The sequence below is a fragment of the Pygocentrus nattereri genome, chromosome 12 (genome assembly GCF_015220715.1).
Source record: "Pygocentrus nattereri isolate fPygNat1 chromosome 12, fPygNat1.pri, whole genome shotgun sequence".
NCBI classification, from domain to species: Eukaryota; Metazoa; Chordata; class Actinopteri; order Characiformes; family Serrasalmidae; genus Pygocentrus; species Pygocentrus nattereri.
In genome coordinates, this window is record NC_051222.1 from 37,945,286 (window position 1) to 37,969,333 (window position 24,048).

Here is a 24,048-nt window from a genome sequence, read left to right on the forward strand (position 1 = left end):
ATATACTGTAGAATTATACTGTGGTTATATACTGTAGAATTATACTGTGGTTATATACTGTGGAATTATACAGTGGTTATATACTGTAGAATTATACTGTGGTTATATACTGTAGAATTACACTGTGGTTATATACTGTAGAATTATACTGTGGTTATATACTGTGGAGTTACACTGTGGTTATATACTATAGAATTATACTCTGGTTATATACTGTGGAATTATACTCTGGTTATATACTGTGGAATTATACTGTGGTTATATACTGTAGAATTATACTGTGGTTATATACTGTGGTTATATACTGTGGAATTATACTGTGGTTATATACTGTGGTTATATACTGTAGAATTACACTGTGGTTATATACTGTGGAATTACACTGTGATTATATACTGTAGAATTATACTGTGGTTATATACTGTGGAATTATACTGTGGTTATATACTGTGGAATTTGTTGCAATGTTTTTCTTTGCACTTTAAAAATATTTGTCATACATTTCGTCACATATCTTATTAATCCACACCTCTCCACAAAGACAATAGAGCCAAGACAAAACACACAGTGGGTCCTGAGGGTCCGATACCCCTTGATTAACCTCTTGGACCCCCTGAATGTTATTTGTAAATCTTAAAACTTTCCCAATTTCCCAAAAGACTGATGGAAAAAATGAATTGTTACTCATTTCTCAGCCCAAAATTAAAAGAGTAGATACCACCATACCACCAAACTAGAAAAGAGAATTCCCAGGAAAACAATTGCTAAACCAAAGATTTGTTTGCCATTGAAACTGGAATCAGTGCTGTTATGGTGAGTGAGTGAGCAGCCAGGCAACACGGGGACCCCCAAAAGTCCCGGCAGCTATTTCACACACTGACTGCAGCTTTCTTCATATCAAACCAGCCTGGTCGCATCAGCGATCCTTATGTTTCCTACTAAAAAGCCATTATAGAATTCATAACATCTGTACAACCTTAATGAACAAGAACATACAGATGCTGTTTTAATTAGACGAAAGCAAGTATGCTCATATTGGACAATCTGACCAATGTCCAAACTACAATGGAAAAAGGTCTGATGTCAGCACAAAGAGCTTAAGTCTAAAAGGCTTATGTTTATAAACTGCATAGAATAATTACATTTATCAAACTGAGAACTCACAGACCTTATATTGTTATGTGCCTCGTCTTTAATAAAACCCATGAATTCTTCAACTGAATTGGTTCAAAGTCAGATTTAAAAATCCATAGAAATTTTAACCTTATATCTTTTTTACAATTACAGCATTTGACAAACACTTTCATCCAGAGCAACTTACAACGTGATTATTTTACACAGGGAGGCCAAGGTGGTGTTAGGAGTCTTGCCCAAGGACTCTTATTGGTATAGTGTAGGGTGTTTACCCAGGTGGGGATTGAACCCCAGTCTACAGTGTAGAAGGCAGAGGTGTTGCCCACTACACTAACCAACCACTTTCTGTATTATATTGTACTTCATGCTTTAATTATGTTTATTTTATTGAAACAAATGAATGGACACTCCATATTGCCACTAACAAAACAATCAGAAACTGTTTCAGTAGTGAAAACTTAAATACACTAACCGGTCCTAGCAAACAGAGCTTTAAACAGTTGTGCACACATAAAATCATCAGATTTTTCATGAAAAAAAAAAAATACTCAATTGCAACAGACTTTGGGACACATTTACTTCAAAACAATGGGATCTAACTGTTCACCATGCAGCCTCACTTCTTGCACTAAAATACAGAGGCGTGGTGTAAAATAAGCCCCACCCATGGACTAAAACTGCGTTTTGGTAATGACATGAAAACATAGGGCAGCATTTTTTGATGACTTTTTATTACTATTTTAAAATTTAACTCATAAATCAAAATCTTTCAACTTAATTTTAAAAGACCTAAACAAGAGCTATTAAAAAAAACACTGAAAAAGACAAAAACACATTGCATTTTATGGCTAATATGAAAGAGTTAAACAATGATGTCTACAGGACAGCAGAGTCCTAAAATAAAAAGAGGAGTCTAAGCAGCTGCTGAATAAGGAGTGGGAGTGAACCAGGCAGAGCGACATGGTGAGTTAAGCATTTCCACTCTTTTGCACTGTTGCGGGTACCAATGATATACAGAACCTTTACAGTCACACCAGTTACAGCAACATTTAAAGCATCAAACAAAGAACTAAATTATAGATTTAAGGCTTGTTTATGGTCATTCCAGCTGTGGGTGGTTTGACAGTGGCATACATAGTAGCAGAATTCCCTGTATGGAAGGCGACAGTGGCATCGGTATGAGAATCTTCATTCTGGATACAAACCGTGGCGTATGTGTGGGCTTCAGTGGGGAGATCAACTTCGCTGTAGATGTGCTGGACAGGGGAGTTAGACGGTTGCTGTTCAGTGACCGTCACAGCGTTTGGAGGATCAGAGGGTAGTTCCACAGAAAGTGGAGTAGCTCCGGTGTCTGCATTGGGTCTGGGGTCTCTAATCTCCTCATAGTCGCATGCAGAGTGAGGAGGAATCTGAGGAGAGAAACAAAATGTTAATGTGTGCAATAAAATACATTTTTATTGGATTTTGTATAAAGGACCTGACAATAGTTCAATTTGTTGAAAAATGAAAAAAAATAGCTGTTCATATAAATAAATGAGTTTTTTCCCAACTAATTCACTTCAGAAGTCACGTCATTAATTGATGTGTCCATTTATGTGCAATCAAACTACTACTTGATCTGGCACATGATGCCAGTCTAACTACACCTGATCTGAAAGGCCTCTGAGTCCACAATGCCACTAAGCAAGCAACATGAAGAAAAAGGAGCTCTCCAAACAGGTTAGAGACAACGTTGTGGAGAAATATAGTTCAGGGTTAGCCTATAAAACATATCCTAAACTTTGAGCATCCCACAGACCACCATTAAATCCATTAAACCAAAATAGAAAGAATATAACACAATCACAAACCTGAAAGGAGAAGGCCGCCCAAAAGTTGGGCAAACTGGGCATTAGTTAGATTCAACAAAGACACCAAAGAAAACTGAAGGAGCCCCAGAGGCTCACAGCAGAGATGGGGGTATCTGACCTCAGGACCACTTTAGGCCATACACTTCACAGACAGGCTTTATTGAAGAGTGGCCAGAAAAAAGCCATTGCTTAAAGAAATAAATAAGACTACAAATTTGGTTTTTGTCAAACAGCATGTGGCAGACTCCCCAAACACATGGTAGAAGGTTCTCTGGTCAGATGAGACTAAAATTTAACTTTTTGGCCATCATGGGAAATGCTGTGTAGTGCAAACACTTTCCATCACCCTGAGAACCCTCAGTGAAGCATGGTGGTGGCAGCATCATGCTGTGGGGATGCCTTTCATCAGCAGAGACTGGAAAACTGGTCAGGAATGAAGGAAAGCAGGGCAATTCCTGAGGAAAACCTGTTTTAATCTGCCAGATATTTGAGATTGGGATTGAGGTTCTCTTCTCAGCTACACAATGACCCTAAACATACAGCTAAAGCTATCCTGAAGTGATTTAAGGGGGGGGGGGGGATTTTAAATATCTTCGAATGGCTTAGTAAAAGCCCAGATGTCGAGCCAGAGTAATGAATCTGCAGGTACTTACTCTATTGTTACTTCCCATCTTTGCCACGTTAGATGAAGAGATGGAGCCTATTAACCACAAACAAACAATACTAATCAATACTATCTACATTATTTCCACATATGGCCTCAATTACATTTAAGAAACAGATGAATAAACATTCTACACCTGATAATAATGACAGTCAACTAACATACACAGATAAAAACAGATAACAGATAAAAACAACCCAGAACTTTCAGAGAAGTACTTTATTTAGAAATTTGGCTAAAGGGGGTATTTTTCAAATGTTCTGAATGATGAAATGGTCATGAAGGACATAAAGTCATTCAGGGTGGTTTGGTGTGAAATGCTCAGTTCTAGGCAAATGTATTGAGTCAGAATTGTTCACAGTGGTGGTGACAGGAACCAGATATCTGAATCCGTTAATTCCTCTAAAAGCTCCCCCAAGACGCGGTTATGAATATTGTGCCTGAAGCTATAGACTGGGTGACCTTTGATACTCCAAACACTCTGCAAAGAAAACTTATTTTCCACGTTTACAGTTTTAATGATCCCAATGTTCCACATAAAAGCTCAGAAGACTGGTGTAGGTTCACTGGTGGTTCTGGATAGTAAATAAATTGTCTATCATTGTGTTGAGATTTAAGAAACATTGTGACCCCAATGTTTCTTAAATCTCAAAGAGATTTAGACGTCCTGTTGATACCTTGTGTCTTGGTGCATCTCAGTTTGTAGTAGATCAGTGCTGAACCTCCAATCAGCAGCAGAGCCACACAGACACACACAGGGATGATGATCACAGAGGAACCTGGAGCTGAGAGACAGACAGAACAGACTGTGAACCGTCCATTCATGACCAGGAACTGTCCACTCATGACTACAACTCGCTATTAGGACACCAAGTATGGACCTTGTCTGTCCATTGGCTTCTTTAGATGTTCAGGTGTGCAATCCCACAAGCTTTAGTTATAAATGTTGATGTTTTCAATAGAACAAATGACATAATGTGGGTGTTTAGGGGGACAATGGTTTACGCTCGTAAAATGCAGCCCCCCAAATCATGTTCTTCACATCGTCTACGTTTAATAGTGCTGCTTAACTTAGTATGTAAATTTGGGGGCAGTCGTGGGCTGGAGGTCAGGGAACTGGCCCTGTGACCGGAAGGTTGCCGGTTCAATCCCCAGAGCCAACAGGACGTGACTGAGGTGTCCTTGAGCAAGACACCTAACCCCCAACTGCTCACTAGTGTGTATGTGGTGTTTCACTTCACGGATGGGTTAAATGTGGAGGTGGAATTTCCCCATTGTGGGATTTAAAAAGTATCACTTAACTTATCTAGTTTATCCAAGAATAGAGGGAATGAGCCAACGAAGTGGAACATAACAAACATATATGTAAAAAAAGGAGTAATGAAGTGATGTTAATGAAGTGGTTGCTAACAATTGTTGCAGTTCACCTGCATATTAAGCAGCGTGGTTTATTCTCCTTATGAAACAGGTCACATTTCTACAGCATGAACCTCATAAAAATGTTTATCCTGGTTACAGGGCGGGGAGCAGGGTGCTCCAACTCTACATTCACTTCACTTCCTAATGTGGAGACTTAAACCAGCGAATCCCTGCCTGAACACACTAAACATGAAGAAAGAAGAGGGAGTTATTAATAATGGCTGAGTTCTTACTGAAATGTTTATCAGATGTGGTTCCTGTTGGTGCTGCTGTTGTTGTTGAAGTTGAGCTTGGTCCCCCTGGTAATAGTTGTTTTGGAGAAGGTGGTGTTTCTTTAGCTTATTTAAAATATAAAATGCAATAAAAAGCACTACATTAAACATTTATGACAGCTACACTAACATTTGGCAGATGCTCTTATCCAGAGACTTACAGTGCAGTCGTCATTTTACACAGGTAGGTGAAGGCAGTGTTGGGAGTCTTGCCCAAGGACTCTTATTGGTATAGTGTAGGGTGGGAAATTGAACCCCAGCCTATAGTGCAGTGGGCAGACGTCTTACCCACTACACTAACCAACCACACAGCGTGCATCTAGGATTCTGAGTGTTGCACAAAGTCTCTCTTTTCTCAGTATATTTCTTCACATGTGCGCTGAAACACTGTGGATTGATTAGGACAGCTGACCAAAACCACACAAGCCTGATCTCAGACTCTGGTGGATGAAAGGTTTCATTCTCACAGTCAGTATGAAACGCTGGTCACTTTAGCTTTCATGAGTTTTGCTCTGATAACAGCAGTAATTAGTGTATATAATCACTGATCATCTTATCTTATCAGTTTTTGATAAGCACATAACCAGTAAGCAGGAGAGAGAGAGTCTCATATTATCTGTTATACGTTTTACTCACTAGTGTTAAAAGCTTTATACAAACTGAAGTTACACTCAGTGCTACAATCACTATTTAATGTGCACAAATGATGGATTAATACTTTAACACTGGGAAAAGTTACTGTATCTCACCAGTGACCTGTAGCTGAGTCTCTGTGTAGAGGGAGTAATAACTGACTGACTCTCCTCCAGTCCACACTCCACAGTAATAAACTCCTCCATCAGCTTCTCTCACATCACTGATCCTCACTCTGAGAACTGCAGATCTTCTGTCATCAGAGAAGGAGAATCTGCCTCTCTGAGTCTCTGAGGTTCGGTTCACTTCAGTAAAACCTTCTCCATCCTGTTTGAACAAGTACTGATAGTTTGTTTTAAACTCCTCTGGATATGAACAGCTGATGGTGACCGTCTCTCCCAGATAACCAGACACAGTGTTTGACCCCAAACAACACGGATCTGTTAATCATACAAATATAATTCAATAAGAAACTTATCTTCGTTTAAAGGACCTCACAGCACCTTCATACATATAAATAGACAGGATTATGACAAACATAATGTCCTGTAATTTTTATCTCACCTGTTTTCACTTCCAGGTTCACATCATGACTCCACGCTCCAGCCTCTCCACACCGATATGATCCAGCATCCTGTAAACTCAGGTTTCTGTAGATCACTGTAAAAACTTCACTGGAGTCACGTAGAGAAATTCTGTCTTTATGATTCCATTTATTCTGAAATCTTACAAATACACACTGCTTTGGTGTTTGATTTGGTGTTTCCTTACAGAAACTTTTATTAATCTTTCCATACTGTTTATCTCTGCAGTGGATTATGACGCTACCTCCTGAGTAGCCAGTCACATTAAAGCAGCTCACTGGACCTGCCAATCAGAATGAAAAGTCTCACTCATCTCTCTGATCTCATTAAATTCAACCCAATTTCCTCACATCTACAGTTCTGTACCACAATAATCGCAGCACCTAAAGTAAACACTTCATAAACGCATTAATCCTGAATGTTGTGCTTAATCTGAAGTAGAATAACTGACCTGAGATCAGGCAGAGAGTGAAGACGAGGAGGATCTTCATCCTGAACTGAACTGCAGCTTCACTGATGTTCAATAAAGTCCTCAGTCCTCAAAATTCCACAAGTTTCTTTCTGTTCTCCTCAAAAGTAAAACTACTCTTTCCTCTGTAGTACGTTCCTCTCTGTGTGTCTCCGTCTTCCCTCTGCTTTGCCTGGTTCCTGTTTCTCTGCTAAGAGTCAGGGCTGTGAACTCACAGCTCCTCCCACCAGCACTTTCGTTCTGTGAAGTAGCTGCAAAACATTTCACTAAATCATTTCTACAGCAGTAATGAGTTCCTCTTAACTATCATTGCCACGCATTTCAGATCCATTTAGTCCAATACTGACAAGTTTTCCCGTTCACACTGACTCTGGTCCAGCTTCTGATGTCTCTTCCTTTCTCTCAGGCCAAATAAATAAATAAATAAAGTGGTCATGTCACCATGTGTTGTATGCATTATAGCAGTGAAGCACCCCACCCAAGCCCAAACTAACAGCCCCGCTCGCAGTCGGCCTGCTGTTTGTGGGTTTACGCTGTGTGGAAACTCCCCTGTTCTTTACACTGAAACTGACCACAGGCTGTTTCTGAGAATGCCAGTAAATAAACGCACAATCAGGAACCCTAAAAATGGCTAATTATGATGATCCTTGTAATTAATTACAGTCACACAGTGCAGCTCTGAAGTTGTGCCTGCTCTGTAAACAGACACGTCCAGTGATGTGAAGGGTTTGTGCACCAGCTTTGTGAAGGGTTCTTTAAGGAAGCAGCATGTACTGCAAGCCCCTCCTGCCCACCGTCAAAAAAGGAACTTGTTCCGTGTTGCTTGGGCTTTATGTTTTCCTGCTAGTGGGTTGTTCTGTGTTAATCACCCTGGCGTGGGAGCGTATGGCGTATAGTGACCTCATGGGTTTTGCTGTGTCGGCCTTTTCTTCTTGTTTCCACAGTAAAAGCTAAATAATGGCCTCTCCCTCGTCTTCCTCTACGCTGATGCTCAATACTACAACCGCTGCTTTCTCAGCTTTAAACACAGCTGTTTATTTAACATGTTAAATTAACCAAATAGGGCGGAGGGGGTGGGGGGGGGGTTAGTCTGATTGGAATATACTTTCAATTAAATTAATATAAATAATGAATTTACACTCATGTTGCCCTTTTTTCCTTGAGACACCCAAAACGTGCGCGCACTGTCCTAGTGAACTGTCAGGTCCTGGTCTCCACCTACTGTCTACTGATCACCGGCTCCGCCCTCCACCTGTTCCTCCACCTGTTCCTCATTTCATCTCTGCTATTTAAACTCCATCTTTCCTTCCTCCGTTGTGAAGTCTCTTGCCAACTCGTAGAGTTCTGGGCATTAAGTCCCTTCCTGTGAGAAGTTGGTTTTCTGATTAGCTTCATTTGTTCCTGCTGTTTTTTTAATTCTACTTTTCTGAATTAAAAGCCTTTTTTGCACAGACATCCAGACTCCCATCGCCAGAAGACTTGCCACATATGGATGCAGCATGGGCAGATTCCAGGGAGGTAGAGAGTAAAAGAGCTTTTTTTTCTTAGGAGTAACTCAGCAGTAAATAAGGAAGGGAGTAGGATGGAAGAGCTAAGCACTACTGTGGAGGAAGGAGAAATGCATGATCTCTACAGGACGCAGAAAAACTAGTTCATGCTTTTATTACTTCAAGGCTGGACACTGTAATGTCCTGTGGTCTGGACGTCCCAGCAAAAGTTTCAACCAAGCTTCAGCTGGTCCAGAATGCTGCAGCCAGAGTCTCACAAGAACCAGAAAGTTTGACTATATCAGCCCAGTTTTATCAGCCCTGCACTGGTTACCAGTTAAACTTCACATTGATTATAAAATCCTATTACTGACCTATAAAGCTCTAAACGGACTCGCCCCTCAGTACCTGAGTGACCTTCTCTCCTACTATGAACCATCAGATCACAAGGTGCTGCTCACTACTGGTACCTAGAACTAATAAAGCTCCATCAGGGGGCGGAGCTTCTCATACAAAGACCCCCCAGCTCTGGAATAATCTTCCTGCTAATGTTCGGGAATCAGACACAACCTCAGTCTTTAAGTCTAGGCTAAAAACTTACTTGTATAGTGGAGCCTCTTTGGTGATTAGTCTCCCTGTCAGGTCTAGACCTGCTGGAGTCTCTGCTGCTCTGTTTTACTGTAATCTGTGGTCAGCCACTCTTTACAGAACTGACCACGTCTTTCTTTCCTTTCTCTGCCGAACTGATCAGCTGCCCATCCTGCTGCCTCTTCTGCCTTGATCGGGTGCCGCTGCTCACCAGCCTTTTGGACCGGTTTGACCACCACTGAACTTCTTGCTGTATAGCGCTGTGCAGTCCTCACCCTCAGATCTTTCTTTTCCCACTTTACTATAAAACTTCATACTAATAATGTTTGCTATCCGGTGTTGACCAGAGGAGGATGGGTTCCCATTCTGAGTCATGGTTCCTCTCAAGGTTTCTTCCTCTTTTAGGGAGTTTTTCTTGCCACCGTCGGCCCTGGTGACGCTCATGGGGGCTCGGACCCAGATTTTCTTTTCTTTTCTTTCTTTAATGCTTTGTGACACCTGTTGTAAAAAGCGCTGTATAAACAAACTTTGCTTGCTTGCAAGTACCGAAAATGAAAGTTTGTTGTAGTTTATTGGGAAACTCTAAAAATCATTTCCTGGTTCCCTGAGTGTGGGAATTCCATGTGCCTCCACATCACTTGAGAGCCCCAAGTTCACCTGAGGTAGCACCTCAGATCCTTTTAGAATATCAGGACCTCATAGAAGTCTAGTAAGAGCCAGACTATGGCAGTGTCACCACATCACCCCGATGACTGTGCCATTGGACTATTTGCAGGTGCTAAAGTTTCCTCTCTTTCCCGAACTAAGACAAAAGCTATGGAGACTTTTCCACCAAAAAGTTTGAGGTTACTGTCAGCCTAACTTCTGGTTATAACCCCCAAGGAAATGGACAAATGGAGAGGAACAACCTGGAACTGGGGTGATTCCTGCATAGTTACCGATATGACCAGCAAGAACAGCAAGAGTATGCCCAGAATTCAGACATTCCTCAACAGGTATGATCCCTTTTCAATGCATACTTTATTTCCATGTACTGTAGGTTAGCTGGAGGTGTCTTCAACTGATGACTGGTTTTCATAGGTGGAGCCTGTTTGGGAGGCAATACATGACCATTTGTAACACGCCTAGGAATGTCACAAGGAACAGGCTGATCGACACTAACAATGCTCCTGAGTTTTAACCTGGTGACAGCACGGCTGTCCTTTCAGGAGATTAAATTGAGGTTGCCTTGTAGAAAGCTAAGCCCACGTTTTATAGGGCCTTGTTACAAAGCTTGTTAATCCTGTAACATACAAATTACAGTCATAGACTTGGAGCACATTCCTCTACTTGACACAAAACAAAGACTCGGCTGTCTCTTGGACTTGGCTTGTTTCTACTGCCTCTAAACATTCTCTCTCTGGTGTCTCCTCCACTGAAGATAAAAGGCATATAAGTAGACAATTACACACAGGTGACCAGCCACCAGCCTCACAGAGCACTTGACCAGCCACATTTCCCCATCCAGCCAGCTTGTCCCTTTAACAGGGCCCCGAACTGCCTCTGTTACTGCTGGGGGACCTGGATTGAGTGATGGCTCCTCCCATCAAGTCCTCTCTCCTTTGAGGACTTCTCCCAGCAGTGAGGTTTCCATGGTGGCTTCGTAACCCCAAATCCCTGGTTTTGTGGTGTTGACATTATGGAACTGGTTTGGTAGCTGGACTAGAAGAAGTGGTCAATCTCAGTTCTGCCTGTCAAAGTAGATTCAACTAAGACAGCTTCCCAAAATCTAACAATCACAGCTGGTATTTCATTTTACAACAGCAGTTCATACATTTCTCTGTTTAACTCTAGATACTCAGACTGTGATTAAACCTCATTCACATGAATGCACGATGATCATGATGATCAGCCAATCATGGGAATCATGAGCAGGAGTTTTTGAAGAAGACCCTGCCTCCACTGCCACCATGGTTAGATGGAACTAAGCTTAAAGTTAGCTGGATAAGTGAGGGATACTGCATGGTGAGATAGAGCTCTGGATGGAGAATGCTGAGAAGGTAATCTGGCATTTGTATTATGACTTAGTAGAAGCCCCAATGAGCATCAAATCATCAGCACTGATTAGCCACAATCAGCCAGTTGATACTGTATATGGTTTATAGAGCTCAGTATTAGTTAGCATTCATTTTACAGTACATCAGCAAGCAAAACAGCCAGAATGTCCACTTATGTGCACCTCTGGAGGAAAAAAAAGGGGCGACACATAAAGAGAAAAACTAACAAACTATATAAATAAATAAAAGAAAAATAGCTCCCATAGAAAAGAAAATATAACTGTTTTTTCCCCCACATGAAATATAATTCAGGCAACATATAGTACAAAATTTGAATAAACCATTTACTCAGCTCAAATCAGACAGACAAGACAACACAGAGATATATGTTTACAGTTATAACTAACAAGAACAGCAAAACAGAAATGGTTTTACACCATGTGGGAAGATAGAAATCAATCAATCAATCAATCAATATTTATTTAATTTCAAGAGGACATTGAGGGTGACCCTCATTTACAATGTTACCGAGTTGATACAGAACAAGGGATGTGTAATGTGTAAGAACATATCAAATAATAAAAGAAAAGGTTATTTAAAAAAAACATTCAAATCAGGTAAGTATAAAAACTAAAAGAATAATAAAAATACAATAAAAATATAAAACTAATTAACATGGCTAAAATGAAAAAGTTCATAAAATCTAATGAAAATGATAGGAGAATAAAAACAAAAAGTAAACTAAAATAAATTAAAATAATACAATAAATTAAAATAATAAGAATAATTACAATAGAATATGAATAATAATAGATAATTAAATAATCATAAGATAATAATGGTAAAAAATCAGGTAAAACAGCTGCAGGCAGAGTGGAGGTGGTTAGAGAGTAAAGCTTTGAAGTAGAAATCAATAGCAATTCATCAATAGCTCTCCACTGTAGAGCTTTTTAATACTTTCATGATGTAAAAATGCTTCTTAAGTTACAGATAAACACAAAACAATAAGTAATTATGCTGGTCATTTTCAATTAATCGGTTGAATATGATTCAATAATGATATCAAAGTATGGACACGTCAATCAGTGTTGGGATTCAGACTCTAATAGACTGAATCTGATTGGATGGTGTTGGGATTTAGACTCTAATAGACTGAATCTGATTGGATGGTGTTGGGGTTTAGACTCTGGTAGGCTGAATCTGATTGGTTGGTGTTGGGATTTAGACTCTGGTAAACTGAATCTGATTGGTTGGTGTTGGGATTTAGACTCTGGTAGACTGAATCTGATTGGTTGGTGTTGGGGTTTACACTCTGGTAGGCTGAATCTGATTGGTTGGTGTTGGGGTTTAGAGTCTGCTAAACTGAATCTGATTGGTTGGTGTTGGGATTTAGACTCTGGTAGACTGAATCTGATTGGATGGTTTTGGGATTTAGACTCTGGTAGACTGAATCTGATTGGTTGGTGTTGGGATTTAGACTCTGGTAGACTGAATCTGATTGGTTGGTGTTGGGATTTAGACTCTGGTAGACTGAATCTGATTGGTTGGTGTTGGGATTTAGACTCTGGTAGACTGAATCTGATTGTTTGGTGTTGGGATTTAGACTCTGGTAGACTGAATCTGATTGGTTGGTGTTGGGTTTCGGGTTTTCGTAGACTGGACCGATGTTGATGTTGTTCTGGTTCCCAGGTGGATCATTTTCATAATCAGAATCAGCCTGAAATTAGAGAAACACAGTAAATTCAAATGATCAAATAATCGATGATCATTTTATAGATTACATATTACCTAAAAGTGTGCTAGGATTTCAACATACTCTTTAACATACTCTCTCATTTAAACTTCTGTATGTATCAGACATTCTCATGTATCACATCTGTTCTGTCAAAGATATCAGATTTAATACCGTCTGTTTATAAATGTGAGAAACTGAACTGCTTGCAGGGTTTAATTCCAACCATCTGCCACAGCAGCTAATTAACTACTTCAAAATATTAGATTTTTAAATAAGCACTGCAGGAAGACAGATCTCCAGGAGGAGGACTGGTAACCACTGATTCAAAGCTACTTGGGTGTTTTGCTTCATAAACCACATGCACTTACTGTGTTAGTTGTTCCTGATCTTCTGCTGATGGAGGAGGAACCTGTAGAAAGAGAGAAACCATCACCTACAGAATGCTGTGTCCACTAGAGGGAGTGTTTGTAAGATGGTAATTAACTAGATGTGAGTAAGTATTGCAGGGCTTCTACTGTCTGCTCTATTCCACATTCAGTGTGTGTGTGTGTGTGTGTGTGTGTGTGAGTGTGTGTGTGTGTGTGTGTGTGTGTGTCATAGCACCTTGTTGCTTGTCGCGTCTCAGTTTATAGATCAGTGCTGATCCTCCAATCAGCAGCAGAGCCACACAGACACACACAGTGATGATGATCACAGGGGAACCTGAAGCTGAGGGAACATAAAGAACGAACACATCTTCACACACGACCAGGTCTTTACATTTCATCACATGTATTTAACACAGCAGGGTCACTGGTCAGTTTCTGCTCTGTTTGAAGGCCTCTGTGGAGGTGTAGTGATGTCATGAAGGGCATTAGATCATAAGAACCTGCAGAATCCTGGTCCCCACCCTGAGATCAAATCAGGAACCCTCTGGCTCCACATCGGATCTTGTTTCAGGTGTGGAACCTTAAAGGCATTTAACATGAATATAGAATGAAATAGAAAGTTATGAATAATGAATCACTCTCACTGAAATGTTCATCAGATGTGGTTCCTGTTGGTGATGCTGCTGAGCTCGGTCCCACTGTTGGTGGTTGTTTTGGAGTAGGTGATGTTTCTTTTGCTAGAATGAAATATACAGTGAAAAATACACTGCATTAAATATTATAATACTGGTTTCTATGACAACAAAGCTAAAGCCAGCACATTCTTGAAATTTCCATTCCTAGATAGAAAGTGTGTTCATGTTGAGGACTTTGATGCCACCCACTGCTCATTTCCCAGGACCGTTTCGACACCCCCAGTTGTCAGATATGAAACCGTTAGAAAGCAAACACAGTGTGCTGTGTGAAGTTCCATGGAAGTAAGTAGACAAGCTTGTCCCAACCTAAAAAGCCTCGGCATTCTTCCATAAAGCTCCATAACTAGATATGCAGGAAAACGTGAGTACATACTGGTGTATTGGCGAAAGATGGAGACAAATTAAAGCTCAAAAGGACTTTAAGATGGATGCAGAGTTTGCTTATTTTCTCCTGAACAGGTAATCACTGAGCTTCAGCTACCGCTAACCGACCTTAACTAATTCATCACAGCTACTAGTTGGGATGAGCATTTTAAGTAATTTCAATATTCAAGTACTCACACTCGTACACACGAGGCTGAAGTTAGGCTCCTATTTGCCACCTTGTTTGTTGAATTTTTCAGTGCCACCTTAAAAGTTGCAGCAGGTATTTTATTCCAGAGACAGCAGAACTTTAACTGCTGCACCATTTAAGGTGGAATGGGGAAAATTTAAACAAGAAGCTGACTTCAGCTTCTCCAAGGCAGTGAGTATCTTTGGAGCAGTGGGCTTATCTTTATCTGTCATGGCTAACTGCATGAGAGGCTATGTAATATTAGCAGATTGATAAAAATACATCATCTGGTTTGTAGTTTGTAAACAATAAAACATTGTGGATGTCAGCTGACCATCTTAGTTTGTCTCGTGCTGTAACGGGGAGCGAGGTAGCGGACGCATGTACGGAGGTAAGTGACTTTTATTGAGGGCAAATCCAAAGTCAGGGTCAAGGCGGTCCAGGGTCATAGAGCCAATATGGACAGATCGTGGTGCGGACCGGACAAATACCAGAAAACATCCAACAACACAGAGATTCAAACGAAGCTAATAAAGACCAGTACATCAAACAAAGACCAGTACAAAGACCAGTACATCAAACAAAGACCAGTACATCAAACAAAGACCAGTACAAAGACCAGTACATCAAACAAAGACCAGTACATCAAACAAAGACCAGTACAACAAAGAAAGACCAGTACATCAAACAAAGACCAGTACAAAGACCAGTACATCAAACAAAGACCAGTACATCAAACAAAGACCAGTACAAAGACCAATACAAAGACTAGTACATCAAACAAAGACCAGTACAAAGACCAGTACACCAATGAAAGACCAGTACATCAAAGAAAGACCACTACAAAGACCAGTACAGCAAACAAAGACCAGTACAAAGACCAGTACATCAAACAAAGATCAGTACATCAAAAAAAGACCAGTACAAAGACGCAGAACTTGGAACAGGAACGGGCACAGAGGCAGGAGAACGCGGAACAGGAACAGACACAGATGGAGAACGCGGAACAGGAACAGGAACAGAGGCAGGAGAACACGGAACAAGAACAGACACAGATACAGACGGAGAACGCGGAACAGGAACAGACACAGACGGAGAACGCGGAACAGGAACAGACACAGACGGAGACACAACACAAAACAACGCCGAACGAGAGACGACAGGAGAAACAGGACGTGGAAAAAAAGAACACAAGAACGACCACGCAAACGACAGGGGAACAGGCACCAGGACAGACACTGGAACAGAAACTGGAACAGAAACAAAAGGAGCCACAGGAGCAGAACTACGGATATCAAAACAAGCGCACACGGAACATCAGGACGCAACACGTACAGGACTGGGAGGGGCCAGTCGTGACACGTTTGAGTAGGTTCAGTGTCTCAACCTGGCATGTGAGGAGGAGGCGGTGGTGCAGAGAGCTCTCTCCAATGTACTAAACGTGGACTGCAGTGAACACGTCTGCTTCCAGTATTACATATCGCTACATGAGCTTCTCGTCTTCCACCAGTCACAAACTGACAAGTAGTAAGAAAGTAAAGGACTGGTTGTGATATATTCTCAGGATACAACACGTTAGACTTTACTCAGTCATGTTCAAAGCTGTGCAAATTAAAGCTACAGGAGAACTTACTGGTGCTCTGAACACCAACTCTACACACATAAACTGCAGCTCTGAGAACAACCGGAAAAGGGTGTCTTACCGGTGACCTGTAGCTGAGTCTCTGTGTAGAGGGAGTAATAACTGACTGACTCTCCTTCTCTCCACACTCCACAGTAATAAACTCCTCCATCAGCTTCTCTCACATCACTGATCCTCACTCTGAGAACTGCAGAGCTTCTGTCATCAGAGAAGGAGAATCTGCCTCTCTGAGTCTCTGAGGTTCGGTTCACTTCAGTAAAACCTTCACCATCCTGTTTGAACAAGTACTGATAGTTTGATTTAAACTCCTCTGGATATGAACAGCTGATGGTGACCGTCTCTCCCAGATATCCAGACACAGTGTTTGACCCCGAACAACACGGATCTGTTAATCATACAAATATAATTCAATAATAAACTTATCTTCGTTTAAAGGACCTCACAGCAGCTTCATATATATAAATAGACAGGATTATGACAAACATAATGTCCTGTAATTTTTTATCTCACCTGTTTTCACTTCCAGGTTCACATCATGACTCCACGCTCCAGCCTCTCCACACCGATATGATCCAGCATCCTGTAAACTCAGTGATCAGTGTAGATCACTGTAAGAACTTCACTGGAGTCACGTAGAGAAATTCTGTCTTTATGACTCCATTTATTCTGAATTCTTACATGTACACACTGCTTTGGTGTTTGATTTGGTGTTTCCTTACAGAAACCTTTATTAATCTTTCCATACTGTTTATCTCTGCAGTAGATTATGACACTACCTCCTGAGTAGCCAATCACATCAAAGCAGCTCACTGGACCTGCCAATCAGAATGAAAAGTCTCACTCATCTCTCTGATCTCATTAAATTCAACCAAATTTCCTCACATCTACAGTTCTGTACCATAATAATCACAGTGAAGTAAACACTTCATAAACGCATTAATCCTGAATGTTGTGCTTAATCTGAAGTAGAATAACTGACCTGAGATCAGGCAGAGAGTGAAGATGAGGAGGATCTTCATCCTGAACTGAACTTCAGCTTCACTGATGTTCAATAAAGTCCTCAGTCCTCAAAATTCCACAAGTTTCTTTCTGTTCTCCTCAAAAGTAAAACTCTACTCTTTCCTCTGTAGTACGTTCCTCTCTGTGTGTCTCCGTCTTCCCTCTGCTTTGGCTGGTTCTCTGGTTTCTCTGCTAAGAGTCAGGGCTGTGAACTCACAGCTCCTCCCACCAGCACTTTCGTTCTGTGAAGTAGCTGCAAAACATTTCACTAAATCATTTCTACAGCAGTAATGAGTTACTCTTAACTATCATTGCCACGCATTTCAGATCCATTTAGTCCAATACTGACAAGTTTTCCCGTTCACACTGACTCTGGTCCAGCTTCTGATGTCTCTTCCTTTCTCTCAGGCCAAATAAATAAACAAATAAACACATAAATAAGTAAATAAATAAATAAAGTGGTCATGTCACCATGTGTTGTGTGCATTATGGCAGTGAAGCACCCCACCCAAGCCCAAACTAACAGCCCCGCTCGCAGTCGGCCTGCTGTCTGTGGGTTTGCGCTGTGTGGAAACTCCCCTGTTCTTTACACTTTTCTGAGAATGCCAGTAAATAAACGCACAGTCAGGAACCCTAAAAATGGCTAATTATGATGACTCTTGTAATTAATTACAGTCACACAGTGAAACTGCATGCAGCTCTGACGTTGTGCCTGCTCTGTAAACAGACACGTCCAGTGATTACTGGCCATTTGTAAAGTTCTCCCATTGCAGTAAGGAGGTTTCGAGTGGTCCATAGCAGGTACAGTCCATCATCACGTTATTAAGCCGTAAGCTGACCGTTGGAAAGCGTTATCTGTAAATAAGTCAATACTGTGGAGGCAGCACTTTGCACCAGCTTTGTGAAGGGTTCTTTAAGGAAGCAGCATGTACTGCAAGCCCCTCCTGCCCACCGTCAAAAAAGGAACTTGTTCCGTGTTGCTTGGGCTTTATGTTTTCCTGCTAGTGGGTTGTTCTGTGTTAATCACCCTGGCGTGGGAGCGTATGGCGTATAGTGACCTCATGGGTTTTTAGTCTGATTGGAATATACTTTCAATTAAATTAATATAAATGATGAATTTACACTCATGTTGCCCTTTTTTCCTTGAGACACCCAAAACGTGCGCGCACTGTCCTAGTGAACTGTCAGGTCCTGGTCTCCACCTACTGTCTACTGATCACCGGCTCCGCCCTCCACCTGTTCCTCATTTCATCTCTGCTATTTAAACTCCATCTTTCCTTCCTCCGTTGTGAAGTCTCTTGCCAACTCGTAGAGTTCTGGGCATTAAGTCCCTTCCTGTGTGAAGTTGGTTTTCTGATTAGCTTCATTTGTTCCTGCTGTTTTTTTATTCTACTTTTCTGAATTAAAAGCCTTTTTTGCACAGACATCCAGACTCCCATCGCCAGAAGACTTGCCACATATGGATGCAGCATGGGCAGATTCCAGGGAGGTAGAGAGTAAAAGAGCTTTTTTTTCTTAGGAGTAACTCAGCAGTAAATAAGGAAGGGAGTAGGATGGAAGAGCTAAGCACTACTGTGGAGGAAGGAGAAATGCATGATCTCTACAGGACTCAGAAAAGCTAGTTCATGCTTTTATTACTTCAAGGCTAAATCACTGTAATGTCCTGTGGTCTGGATGTCCCAGCAAAAGTTTCAACCAAGCTTCAGCTGGTCCAGAACGCAGCAGCCAGAGTCTCACAAGAACCAGAAAGTTTGACCAGGTCAGCCCAGTTTTATCAGCCCTGCACTGGTTACCAGTTAAACTTCACACTGATTATAAAATCCTATTACTGACTTATAAAGCTCTAAACGGACTCGCCCCTCAGTACCTGAGTGACCTTCTCTCCCACTATGAACCATCAGATCACAAGGTGCTGCTCACTACTGGTACCTAGAACAAATAAAGCTCTATCAGGGGGCGGAACTTCTCATACAAAGCCCCCCAGCTCTGGAATAATCTCCCTGTTAATGTTCGGGACTCAGACTCAGCCTCAGTCTTTAAGTCTAGGCTAAAAACTTATTTGTATAGTGGAGCCTTTGGTGATTAGTCTTCCCTGTCAGGTCTAGACCTGCTGGAGTCTCTGCTGCTCTGTTATACTGTAATCTGTGGTCAGCCACTCTTTACAGAACTGACTCTGTGTTTTTCTTCTCCTTTCTCTGCCGAGCTGATCAGCTGCCCATCCTGTGCGTCTGATGCTGCTGCCTCTTCTGCCTTGATTGGTGCTGCTGCTCACCAGCCTTCTGGACCGGTTTGACCACCACTGAGCTTCTTGCTGTACAGCGCTGTGCAGTCTTCACCCTCAGATCTCTCTTTCCCCACTTTACTATAAAACTTCATACTAATAATGTTTGCTATCCGGTGTCGACCAGAGGAGGATGGGTTCCCATTCTGAGTCATGGTTCCTCTCAAGGTTTCTTCCTCTTTTAGGGAGTTTTTCTTGCCACCGTCGTCCCTGGTGACGCTCATGGGGGCTCGGCCCCGGATTTTCTTTTCTTTTCTTTTCTTTTCTTTCTGTAATGCTGATTGTTCTGTAAAGCTGCTTTGTGACAACTGTTGTAAAAAGCGCTGTATAAACAAACTTTGCTTGCTTGCAAGTACCGAAAATGAAAGTTTGTTGTAGTTTATAGGAAACTCTAAAAATCATTTCCTGGTTCCCTGAGTGTGCTGACAAGTGTCTTTAAATTCCATGTGCCTCCACATCACTTGAGAGCCCCAAGTTCACCTGAGGTAGCACCTCAGAACCTTTTAGAATATCAGGACCTCATAGAAGTCTAGTAAGAGCCAGACTATGGCAGTGTCACCACATCACCCCGATGACTGTGCCATTGGACTATTTGCAGGTGCTAAAGTTTCCTCTCTTTCCCGAACTAAGACAAAAGCTATGGAGACTTTTCCACCAAAAAGTTTGAGGTTACTGTCAGCCTAACTTCTGGTTATAACCCCCAAGGAAATGGACAAATGGAGAGGAACAACCTGGAACTGGGGCGATTCCTGCATAGTTACTTATATGACCAGCAAGAACAGCAAGAGTATGCCCAGAATTCAGACATTCCTCAACAGGTATGATCCCTTTTCAATGCATACTTTATTTCCATGTACTGTAGGTAAACTGGAGGTGTCTTCAACTGATGATGGTTTTCATGGGCGGAGCCTGTTTGGGAGGCAATACATGACCGTTTGTAACACGCCTAGGAATGTCACAAGGAACAGGCTGATCGACACTAACAATGCTCCTGAGTTTTAACCTGGTGACAGTACAGCTGTCCTTTCAGGAGATTAAATTGAGGTTGCCTTGTAGAAAGCTAAGCCCACGTTTTATAGGGCCTTGTTACAAAGCTTGTTAATCCTGTAACATACAAATTACAGTCATAGACTTGGAGCACATTCCTCTACTTGACACAAAACAAAGACTCGGCTGTCTCTTGGACTTGGCTTGTTTCTACTGTCTCTAAACATCCTCTCTCTGGTGTCTCCTCCTCCACTGAAGATAAAAGGCATATAAGTAGACAATTACATACAGGTGACCAGCCACCAGCCACATTTCCCCATCCAGCCAGCTTGTCTGAAAGGACCGGCCGTTTTTGGTCCGTTCATGAAGAGGAACCAGAGAGTGGATCACCTGTCCTGTGGAAAGCCTCAGTTGCAGCGGGAGCGCTCGGTGCAGGAAGACAGAACGACTCTCTTAATCAATCAAAGAGTTTATTAAGTCTTCTGCACAAAGAAAGAAGGGCACTCCTTCTTTTATACAAACACGTCCTGCCCTGTTGCGTACAAGCAAACAGGGTGGACCCAAATAAGTTGTCTAACAGTCATGAAATGCTAAGCTGACACTCACGGACCACCGGAACTGCCCAAAGGAGGGGGGCTTCTGCTCTGTGTACGATAATCTTACCTACGAAAGAGAACAAATGGTTCTGGACAGAATGTTGTCCCGATAAGAGGAGCAAGTTGTTTGTGCAAAACTGCCAAGGACAGTAGCTATGCTTGCTGCAAAGTCTGTTTAGAGCAGAGTTAGAGCAGAGTTAACCCTTTCATTCCCCTCTTTTATGCCTCAACAACTGGTGAGGCATAACAGGCGAGTCACAGTGGTGCGTGAGAACACACATACATATGGTTGGTGCTGGAGATGAGAGGCTGGTATACGGGCCGCGGGGGTCGCATCGCAGAGGCCAGCGCGTAGACCCTTTCCATGAGGCATCTGGAAAAACAAGGACCCAAACACAACAACAGCAAAACCATACAGATAATGGGGACAGCCATGGCAAAATAAGGAGTAAGTAGTTAATAAGGAGTTAGTAAGGAGTTAGTAAGGACATATTTAAGAATGTACTGCAAACATGTAGCAAGATCTGTAGTGTTGCGAAGTTTAGAACAAAAATCCTGTGATAGAGAAAGAGAATAATTAATGTGAGGGTAATCATAATGAGTAACATTCAAACAGTCAGGAGACAGACAGGTGTGTGCTACCGCCTGCAGAGTAGCAGAGAGAGCCAGAGGGGCCGTGACCATGGAGTGCTTGTTCACACTGGAGGGCATCAGGTGACACACGTAGCAGAAGTCATTGGTGTACTGCTTGGCTGTCCAGTTAGCATACTGCCAGAAAACGTTATCCATGGGGGATCCGCCAGCACGTTCCACCAGGCACAGGATTAATATTAGCTGCAACATACTTCTGTAACACAGGACAGGTTAGAGATAGGAAACAAAAATAGTTAGACGTCTAACATGTATATACATCACTGCGGGGCTGACTGACATCTGGAGGCATGAATCCACTGTGGAAAAAGATCGGTTAATACCCCCGTGCGTGTGACAGCGAGTACAGTAGTGGGTTCAGAGAAAGGGGAGTCTGAAAAACCCTTTCTCTCAAATTTCTTGACCAATACCTGATCGCCTGGCTTAAAAGCATGGGTTGGGGCCTTGGGAGGGTCTGTGATGGTTTGGTTGACCCTCTCCCAGTATTCATTCAGAACAGTTAACAACCCTGCGGTGTACTCGCTGCGACGCACATCCAAGTCCGCCGTTCCCCCCAGAGCCGTTTTCTGACGCCATGGGAGGGGGAACGGACGTCCCATGACAATTTCATACGGCGACAGACTACCCAGAGTGTCTGTGCGCGCCATCCGCAGTTTGGCCAAAACTACAGGTAAAACCTTCACCCAATTAGTAGTGTTCTGCGTCTGCATGGCCTTTCATAACCGCCCTTTTATAGTCCGATTAACCCTTTCGACCATACCTGAGGATTGAGGGTGTTAGGGGATGTGGAAAGCCCAGTCTATGCTCAGGTGCTTCGCGAGCATCTGTGTGACTTTGGAGGTGAACGGTGTGCCTTTGTCGGAGTCTATTCCTAAGGGGACACCGTAACGCGGTATGATTTCTTGGCATAGTTTTGTCACGACTGTATTTGCATTTTCTTTATTGCATGGGAAAAATTTATCTACTAAGACCAGTAAATATTTGTACGGCCCTACAGTCGTCATGTGTGTGAAATCGATTTGCCATTCTTGGAAAGGTGTTTCCGGTTTAGGAAGAACTTGGTGCGGTCCGGCCGGTTTTGGGTTATTCTGTGCACATGTAAGACAACGGTCTAATATGCGATCAACGGCAGAGTTCAAATTGTGAATGCAAAACAATTCGGACATGTCATGCTTTACCCCTCTTCGTTCCCGATGCGAAATACCATGAAAATCGGGAACGAGGAACGGAACACAATGTGCGGGCGTCGCGCAGCGGTTTGATGGCTGGATCGTAGCCCGATGACAGCCAATGCTTGATATCAGAGTCCGAGGCGGTGGCCTGAATACAGTCAAGATCAAGACCAGGAAGTAAGTCAACCGTGAGTGCAGCACAGGAGAAGGAAGCCGAATTCATAAAAGGGCAAGTGGGGCCATGAAGAGCTCCGCGTTTCGCGGCAGAGTCGGCGGTATTGTTACCAACAGAGTCAGGGTCGCTACTACGCTGGTGAGCGCGAACTTTAACAACGGCCAGTCGGGAGGGCAGGAAGCTCGCCCTGATCAGGTCCTCGATAAGCGACGCATGGGAAATGGGTTTGTTATCAGTAGTAACGAAACCGCGTTGATGCCAGATTCCCCCAAAATCATGAACTACGGCGAAAGCGTAACGGCTGTCCGTGTATATAGTGACATCTTGGTCTTGAGCCATCCGATGATGGCTCGGAACATGATCCATCAACATAAAATGCTAGGCCAGAAGGCAACGGGGTGGAAGACACGTCAGGGCGAATAGAAGTTTCACCGGCCAGACGGGTCTCGCAGTCATGCACGTCTAGAGTGGGACTGGAGGCGTCGTGTGGTAACAGAAGTAAACGCATTAAAGCGGAAGAGACAGTATCTAGTGAGGAGTGCGGACGCACAGTGAGGTTTTCGATGTTCAACAAAATGTTCTCATAGCCTGCACGCCGCTGAGCAGACAAGTGCTGTGTAGAACAGTTATTTAGGAGCTGACAGACATGATGAGAGGTGTGTAAGGTCAAGTCATGACCTAGGACGATTTTTTCAGCATCCTGTACCATTAGTGCGCACGCCGCGACCGCTCGGAGACAGGACGGAAGGCCTCGGGCCGTAACGTCCAATGTTTTAGAATAATATGCGCAAGGGCGCAAACCTCCCCCGTGGGGCTGAGCCAGAACCGCAGCAGCAGTGCCCCCCGACTCCGACACCCACAGGTGAAATGGCAGAGCGTAGTTGGGCAGGCCCAAGGCTGGTGCAGACTGCAGTGAGGACAGTAGAGCAGAATATGCACAGTTCATGGCTGTAGTCCATGTGAGGCGATGAGTCATGGCCTGTTCGTGAGTGAAGGAGGCACGCAGTGTTTTGTCATGCGCGGAGCAGTCAGGAATCCACTGTCTGCAGTAATTGATG

The 24,048-nt window shown here is 42.6% G+C and overlaps 1 protein-coding gene across 1 annotated transcript; it reads right to left on the reverse strand.

The window, feature by feature from the left end:
- Nucleotides 1–1,478: 1,478 nt before the first annotated feature.
- LOC108443527 lies at nt 1,479–22,290 on the reverse strand. The gene is made up of 13 exons (XM_037543349.1): nt 22,054–22,290; nt 21,635–21,760; nt 21,276–21,365; nt 16,640–16,709; nt 16,191–16,514; nt 13,884–13,976; nt 13,475–13,579; nt 13,240–13,280; nt 12,742–12,853; nt 6,089–6,412; nt 4,326–4,433; nt 3,638–3,684; nt 1,479–2,543 (listed from the first exon to the last, which is right to left on the reverse strand). The coding sequence occupies exons 1-13, from the start codon at nt 22,288–22,290 to the stop codon at nt 2,217–2,219; spliced, it is 2,004 nt and encodes a 667-aa protein (XP_037399246.1). The 3' UTR covers nt 1,479–2,216.
- Nucleotides 22,291–24,048: the final 1,758 nt, after the last annotated feature.

What these genes read in the sequence shown, in the direction of transcription:
- LOC108443527 (XM_037543349.1), bottom strand. Translation starts at nt 22,290, where the DNA reads ATGGCGCGCACAGACACTCTGGGTAGTCTGTCGCCGTATGAAATTGTC. An exon ending in GACTCAGCTACAGGTCACCG is followed by an intron (nt 13,977 to 16,190) that starts GTAAGACACCCT and finishes ATTTCATTCTAG; the next exon opens with CAAAAGAAACATCACCTACT. An exon ending in GACTCAGCTACAGGTCACTG is followed by an intron (nt 4,434 to 6,088) that starts GTGAGATACAGT and finishes TCTGTCTCTCAG; the next exon opens with CTCCAGGTTCCTCTGTGATC.